Source organism: Coturnix japonica, unplaced genomic scaffold (assembly GCF_054131305.1).
Source record: "Coturnix japonica strain WE unplaced genomic scaffold, WE-NBRP24 Scf049, whole genome shotgun sequence".
Taxonomy (NCBI): Eukaryota; Metazoa; Chordata; class Aves; order Galliformes; family Phasianidae; genus Coturnix; species Coturnix japonica.
In genome coordinates this window covers 967,102-974,936 of record NW_028188952.1, presented here as the reverse complement: position 1 = coordinate 974,936, position 7,835 = coordinate 967,102, and the positions used below count along the sequence as shown (strand labels likewise).

Below are 7,835 nucleotides of genomic sequence, written 5' to 3'. Positions count from 1 at the left end.
ACTATGGGACCCCAGACCCTAAACTGGAGACATCCAGGCCAATGCTGGGGTCACTCTTCCCCCCTTGTGTGGGTCAGGAGTGGTGCATGTGGGGCGTCCCCACCCTCCTGCGGCGCTGCCCCACAGGGAATGGAAAGTATTGACTAGTGCTGAGCTGGGGAGCGGCCAAGGGAAGTGGCCCCCCCGGGGCAGTGATGCCTCCGTGATGGCTGCGGGGACACGGGGACTTCTCCAGGCCGGGTCAAGGGCGGGCAGTGGGGAGACCTAGATGTGGGGTGGGCACGGGAAGGGGCAGAGAATGGGCAGGACATGGGGTGGGACATGGGGTGCCCCTGTGGGGGGGGTAGGGGGTGGGTGGGAACCACAGGGGCTCGGTGCTGGGGGGGGGAGGGTTGTGTGTTGGGTTGTGTGTTGGGTTTTCCCTCTGCCCAGCACAGTCCGAGGGATGGAGATGGGGCTGATGGAGGTGGGAGAGCTGAGGGGGCACAAAGCAAACAAGGTGGGGGGGGGGGGCGGGCCCTGAGCCACCCCCAGGCCGTGCCCGTGGTGACAGCGGGGAAAGCCCGGCTAATTAAGGCTTAATTAATGGTGCAGGAAGGGAGGGCTGAGGGCGCGGTGCCCGCTCGCTCCTGCTCAACATCCCCATCCCCTCCCACGGCCTCGCGTGTCCCGGTCCCACATCAGCCCCTCCCCAAGTGTGTCCCCCCCCCCTTTCATTAACCCCCCCCTCGGTGGGGGCTGCGGGGCGGGGCGGGACTCGGTGCGGGCGGAGCTCCCGGAGCGGAGCCGCTCGGTTGGATAAAGCGGAGCGGGGCGGCGGGGATGGGGCAGGTGCGCTGAGTGCGGCGGTACCGGCAGCAACGGGGCAGGACGGGCAGCCCCCCACCCACCCCCACGAGCCGCCAACACCCCCCACCCCGTTCCCACCATCCGACGGCACTTTCAAGGGGTTTTCCGGCTGTTCGGGGTTTTCTTTTTGTTTTCTCTCCTCTCGGAGGGGGCTCGCTGCCCGCTATGGAGGGGGCGGTGGGCTCGGAGCACGGTGGGCGCCGTTAGACCGGACTCGGTCTCGGTGCACCGGAGCCCAATGAGCGGCTAAAGGGGGCCGGGCGCCCACCGCCCGTCCATGGGCGCGTTGGAGCCCCCCCGCTCCTCCCTCCCCATGCTGAGCGGCGCAGCCAAAGAACCTCCCCGGGACCCCCCCGGTTATTATAACGAAGCGGGGGCTCCGGAGCTCGCTTCACCCCCGTTGCCTTACGGAGCTCCAGCCGTAACGGGCGGCCGTTTCCTGGGGCCGTGCCCGACTTATCGGCCCCCTCCGCCCGCTCCGACCGCGGGGGGCACTTATGGGGCGGTGGGAGATGGTTACGTTGGAGCGGAGTTATACGAGGGGTCGTACGGTCCAGGAGGAGCCTCAACGTTGTGTCCCCGAGCCGGGCCGCTGTGTGCGCTGCCCGGGTACCGAGCGGCCGGGAAGGTGCAGGTGATGCTCAACAATTTCCCTCTATGGGCCAAATTCCACAAGCATCAGACCGAGATGATCATCACCAAGCAGGGAAGGTGAGCTTTGCGATGGGGGGTCGGGCAGGGAGTGAGGGGCACCCCATGAAGGGTGGGGGTGTGAAAACAGCTGTGTGTAAATGGGAGATAGAGAAATGGGGGGTGGGGGGGGGTTGATCAGGCTGAGCCCCCTCCTCTGTGTGCACACACCGTGTCACTTTAGGGGTGAGCAGATTGTTATAAAGAGAAATGGGATGAGTGTGCCCCACAGAGGTGGGGTTGGGGGGGGGGTGTTATTGGGGTGGGTCTGGAGCCCCCTCCCATTCCACCTGCGTGGTGCACAGAGGCTCAATGCTGTTGTTCCTATGCTGGTGGTGTTTGTTCTGCTCTGACCCACGGGCTCAGTGCTGCAACAAGTTGTGACAGTGAGGCCCCTGTGGGGCTGGGGGCTGCCAATGCCCCCCCCCTGCCCTATATGAGCACAGTGGGCGGGTGGCAGCCCCCTGCATAGGAAATACTTGCTCCCTTTGCAGAGGAGGCACAAACTTGCTGCCTCCACGTGCTGTTGGTGCGGGTGCATTTCAGTCCAAGGCTTCTGTCCCCTGTGTGTCCCACCTTGTTGCCCCCCACCCAGCACAGCTGCATCCCCCCCCACTGCAGCTGCTGTCGTGTCCCCCCCCCCAAGGGCTCGTTTTGCCCCCAGCCCCTTTTCCTTGCTGATCTCTGGGGCCGCTGGCAGCTCCTTTCTGCCACCCCCCCCCCAACTCTCCCTTCCCTCGGCCGAGACAGACGGTGTCACTTTGATGCTGAGCCCAACCTGCTTAATGTGTTGGAAGTCTAAACGCGTTAGGGCCGCTTGGTTTGCCACGCTCGTTCCCAGGCCTTTTATCCCCCCCCCCCCCCAACCAACCCCCCACTGGCTCGGGGCCGTTCAGCAGCCGACTGTCACTGCTGACAATGGGGGGGACGCATCCAACCCCTCTGGGCAGGGCATTGCTGGCCCCTTTGGGCTGCATTTATCACCCATGTCCTGGAGGGACCCGCTGAGCTTTAGGCTCTCCCCCCCTGTGCCCCCCATTGGGGTGGTGGGGCAGAGCCCCATCCCTGCTGTGTTGGAGCAGCTGCCGACCTGGTGCTGGGGGGTCCGACGCTCGTCTTGGCTTTACCACCAGATCCCAGCCTGGAACTGTGAGCTCTTATTCCATCTCCATCCCTTCTGTTTGCCCTGCAGAGGAGCTGGGGGGGGTCTGGGGGATGTTTGTTCTGTGCTGGGGGGGCAAACCCAGCCCTGGGGTGATGTTAAACCCAAAGGCAGCACACATCCGTTTCCCCAGACCCTGAGCTGCTTTTTGCAGAGATCTCAGTGCAAGGCCTGGCTGCAGGGCTGCTCAAACAGGAAAAACCCCAAAGCGGGGGCACAGAGGGGAGAGGTGTGAACTGGGGGTCCTCCCTTGTGGGGGCTGTGGTCCATAATAGGGGATTTAGGGGGAGAATTCAGCCCATCTCCTCACTGCCACCCATGGGTGCAACCACCTGCATCCCCATGGGTCGCTTTTGGAGGGGTGAGATCGGCTCTGTGTGCTGCAAGGACCTGTTTGTGCTTGGGAACATGATGGCGATGAAGGCAAAGCGCTGCTTTGGGGTGGGACGTGCTTTGGTTTTAGGGGAACACAGGGTTGGATCCCCTTCCTAAAGGGGTTTTAGGTGGGTTTGTCCGAGCTCCAGTTGATGCTGCCGTGCAGGTGGGGTGCAGGGTGAGCTGGGTTGGCTGTGCCATGGTATAAACACATTATGGGGGCTGGGATGGGGGTTATGGGGGCTGGGATGGGGGTTATGGGGGCTGGGATGGGGGTTATGGGGCTGTGGGGGCTGTGGGGCCTGTGCTTCTCCCCCACCCCAATGTGGTTCTTGTGGCCGCTCGCTGGGGCGCATTGGGTGGCTGTGGGGCGGTGAATGGGGCGGCTCAGGAAGCCGGCAGCCCCCACACATTGGGTTCAGCACAAAGGGGGCACGAGGTGCATTTCCCTTCTACCTGGAATCACCCCACAGCCCCCATCACCCCCTATATATCTCCATCCCATGCAGTCCGTGTATCCCCCTTACATCTATCCCCATCCCCTAGACGTGCAAAGCCGCTCCTGACCCCAACACCAGCGGGGCTGCTTGAGTTGAGGGCTCCATACAGGGACCCTTATGGGGTACCTGGGGACCGTGACCCCCCTCTGGAGCTCCAGCTCTGCAGCCTCAGGTCAGGCTGTTCCCCTCTATGGCACCTCCCAACCCGCAGCCTTTAGACCTGGGGGGAGCCGAGTTTTGCAGCCCCCAAAGCTCAGAGCCCCAAAAATAACCCCGTGCTGTGCGTGGTTTCGGGTCCTGCCGCCGCCCTCTGGTGCCTCGACCAAACCCTGCGGTTTTGCAGCGTTTGAAATCTCAAATCTCTCTTTGCTCCTCTCCCACCAGCGAGCAGGGAAAAAAAAAAAGGGCAGAAACCAGAAAAATGCTCTTTTTCTTGTCTTCCTTCCCCGCTCTTTGCAGCAACTTTAGGGGGGAGGGTTTGGTTTGACAGCCGCTGCTGCAGCACACATGGGCTGTAGGGGGGGGGGTGGTTCTCCAATGCAGGGCTGTGTATTGCGGGGGGTTTGGGGTGTGGGGGTGTTGGGCAGCGCAGCCCCCCCCGCTGCCTTTTGATGCGGTTGGGACTTTTATCGGGGCGGCCGCTGCTCAATGTGAGCAATGAAACCCCAAAGTGTGTGTGTGTGTGTGTGTGTGTGTGTGTGTGCGGTGGATGGGGCCGGGGCCACCCCATAGGGATTAAGTGGGGGCTCAGACCCTCTTCCCCCCCCCCTCCCCCGGCTCGGGGCCTCCCCGTGCTCTCGGGGGCAGCTGATGTGCGGCCCCGCGCTTCGAGCTGCTTTCTTTATCTTTTTCTTTTTCTTTTCTTCTTTTTCTCTTTCTTTTTCTTTTCCTCTCTCTCTCGCAAAGGCAATTTTGAGTCAGCAGCGCCCGGTGCGCGCTATTTCCATTGCTCCTCTCCGCTGCCCGAGCGGCGCTTCCTGCCGGGGCCGCCTTGAGCCCCGACGTGCATCGCTGCCAGCACCGGAGAACCCCCCCCTCCCCTTGAAGAGTGAAACCTCCCCCCGCTCTTGTGCTATGGGGCAGGATTGGGGTCCCGTAATGATTTGGGGGGGGGTCCCCGTGTCCATTTCCCCTCTTGCAGCGCTGGGCTTTGCGGATCCTTTCGGAGAAGAGCCGGGTTTTGCTTTATGAGAAACGCCGGCACCTCGAGGAAACTGGGGGTGGGAGGGGGGCAAACCCGGCTCTGCACACCCCCCCCGTGCCCCCTCCTGCATCGGCTGAGCCCAAGGATCGGCAATGAGAGGGCAAAATGCGAAGTGATACGACCCCCCCCTCAGCCCCCATTGAGCCTCGTGTTTGTCATCGGGGTCTCCGGAGCGGTGTGGGGTTATTGGGTGCTGTCTATGTAGCCTCCTTTGGGGGGGGGTCGGCCCTGCCCCACACAATGGTGATGCTGCTTGGGGCGGTGGGGCTGGCACAGGGGCCGCCTTCCAGCTCCATCCTCTGAACGCTGAAACTGCAGCGGGTGCCAAAATGTCCCTTTGAAGAGCCGAGCTCTGGGCGGGGGGGGGGACGGAAACCCAGTGCCCCCAGTGAGGGATAGAGCTGCCACTGAGACCCCAACCCCACAGCGAGGGGGAGCGGGGGGGCTGAGCTCCCACCTGGGACAGAGCTCCCACCTGGGGGCGTTGAGGTGTGTATATGGAGCGTTGCCTTTGGGGGGGGGTCGGGCAGGTGCAGCCCCACTCACAGGGTCCCCCCCGTCCGTCCCATCCCGTCCCCTTCCTGCCCTTGGCTCAGCCCGGAGTCCGGCCCGAAATAGAAGCGGTGTTGGTTTCCCGAACCGGAAGGTGCCCGGGGAGGGGGAGGAAGATGCCGAGGTTGGAGGGGGGGGGGGATATTCTGCCCCATAGAGCAGCCCCCAGCTGCCGGGGTCACTCACCCACCGGGCACTGCAGGGGGGGGGAAGGTGGCAGAGCCGGACCCTGCAGCCACACACTGGGGTGGGGGTAACTCTGTGTGTGTGTGTGTTCCCCCCCCCCATCCCATTCCAGGCGCATGTTCCCGTTCCTCAGCTTCAACCTGTCCGGACTCAACCCCGTGGCCCATTACAGTGTCTGCGTGGACGTGGTTCTGGTGGACCAGCACCATTGGCGTTACCAGGGCGGCAAGTGGGTGCAGTGTGGTAAAGCTGAGGGCAGCATGCCAGGTACAGGCCTGACCCCCCCCCATAGACCCCCACCCCAAATCCCCATAGGGAAGAACTTGGGCTCACCCCTTTGTGCTGACCCTCCTGCAGGGAACCGCCTCTACCTTCACCCCGACTCACCCAACACCGGCGCCCATTGGATGCGCCAGGAGGTTTCCTTTGGGAAGCTGAAGCTCACCAACAACAAGGGCGCATCCAACAACGTGGGGCAGGTAAAGACACCCCAGACCCCCTTTATCCCCCCCCCTCTGACCCCATAGTGTTGTGTTACACCTTAAACCCCCCCCATACCCACAGATGATCGTGCTGCAGTCGTTGCACAAGTACCAACCGCGGCTGCATGTGACGGAGGTGAAGGAGGGTGAGGGTGAAGCGGCGCAGCCCTCCCCGCACACACACACCTTCGCCTTCCCTGAGACTCAATTCATTGCTGTCACTGCTTACCAGAACGCTGATGTGAGTATGGGACCCCCCCCCAGCACCCTGGGACCCCATTAGGACCCCATTGATGTATCCTCGCATTACCCCAGAGGTCACAGCATCATGGACCCCCCCCCCGTGGCAGCCCCCTCCCCCTTCTAACACCCCTATTAGCAGCCCACTGTGTGCCCCCCCCCCAGCACCACATCCATCCCCAGCTCTCCCCCCCCCCCATATCCAAACCCCATGGGACCTGGGGGGCCCATTCATGGTGTAAGGGGTGAGGACAAGGGTGGGGGGCTGATGCTGGGAGCACAACACAGCAGCAGCTTCAGCCCCCCAATATCCCCCCCCTCATCCCTCCCTGTAGATCACTCAGCTCAAGATCGACCACAACCCCTTTGCCAAAGGCTTCAGGGACAACTTTGACTCGTGAGTACCCCAAAACCCCCCTACACCCCCATCCCCAGCCTTGGGGTGGAGCCCCCCATACACCCACCCACCTTATCCCCCCCCCAGGATGTACGGAGCCTCAGAGGGCGACCGCCTGACCCCCTCCCCACCGGATGGTCCCGGCTGCCCCCAGCTGCTGCCGAGCTCCCGTTTCCAGCCCTTCCTGCAGGATCAATACCCGCTGCCCCCAGGGCGTTTCTACAATGGGGAGCGGGGCCCCCCGCTGCCCCTGCCCCCCAAGGACCCCCCCCGATGGTACTTTGCCCCCCAGCAGCCGCCAACCACAGCGATGGATTACAGCAGCTACGAGGGGGGGTACGGAGGGGGCAAGCTGGTGCCCTATGGGGTGAAGCCCTTCGCCCTGCCCCCCACCGCCCACCCACCCCTGCCCTATTACCCTGAGGGGCCGGGGGCGTTTGGGGGGCCGGGGGGGGGCTGGGGGGGTGCAGGGCAGTACGCAACCAAGGGCAGCCCCGGGGGCCTGGGCTGGTACCGGGAGCCCCGTGAGGAGAAAGGCAAGGAGGAGGGCTGGCCCCCCGAGCCCCCCCCCATCAAACCGGGTGATGCTGCCGAGTCAGGGCTGTATGAGGGGGGGTGCAAGCGGCGTCGTGTGTCCCCCTACCCCTCCAGCACTGAGAGCTCACCCCCTGCCCGCAATGGGGACCTCTACGACAAGGAGCCGGGCACCGACAGCAGCTACTATGGCTTCTATGGGAACTGAGCTGTTGGGGGGGGGGCTTGGACCCCAGACCACCCCCTGGGGCTGGAGCTGAGCCCAGTGCAGGGCATCCCTGCCCTTCCTTCCTCTATTGAACATCCATATCCTGGGCAGGGAGGTGAGGGGGGGGGGTGTCTATAGCCAGACAATCAGCCCCTGGAGCCCCCCCAGTGGGGCCATGGGGGTGAGAGGGACGGGGCTTAAGAAGGGAAGGGAGGGAGTGGGGTTTTTTGTTCTCGGTGGTTATGGGGGGGGATCATGCTGAAGTATTTATTGAGCCCCACATGCCCGGTGCGGGGTGGGGGGGCAGCAGCATATCTTGCAATAAAGGGGACGCTGTGGGTGAGGCCTCTTTTCTGTTCTCTGTGGGTGGGTGGGGGGAAACTGAGGCATGGAAGGGGGGGGGACACAGGCACAGCAGGCTGGGGGTGGGTCCTGAACCCAGCAGGAAGGAAGAGC

The 7,835-nt window shown here is 63.6% G+C and overlaps 1 protein-coding gene across 1 annotated transcript; it reads left to right on the top strand.

Annotated features, from left to right (window-relative positions):
• Positions 1-984: 984 nt before the first annotated feature.
• Positions 985-7,722, top strand: TBX21 (T-box transcription factor 21). Its single transcript, XM_015885556.3, has 6 exons — positions 985-1,560; positions 5,631-5,785; positions 5,876-5,997; positions 6,083-6,241; positions 6,576-6,637; positions 6,725-7,722. The coding sequence occupies exons 1-6, from the start codon at positions 1,127-1,129 to the stop codon at positions 7,377-7,379; spliced, it is 1,587 nt and encodes a 528-aa protein (XP_015741042.2). The 5' UTR covers positions 985-1,126; the 3' UTR covers positions 7,380-7,722.
• The last annotated feature ends 113 nt before the right edge of the window (positions 7,723-7,835 follow it).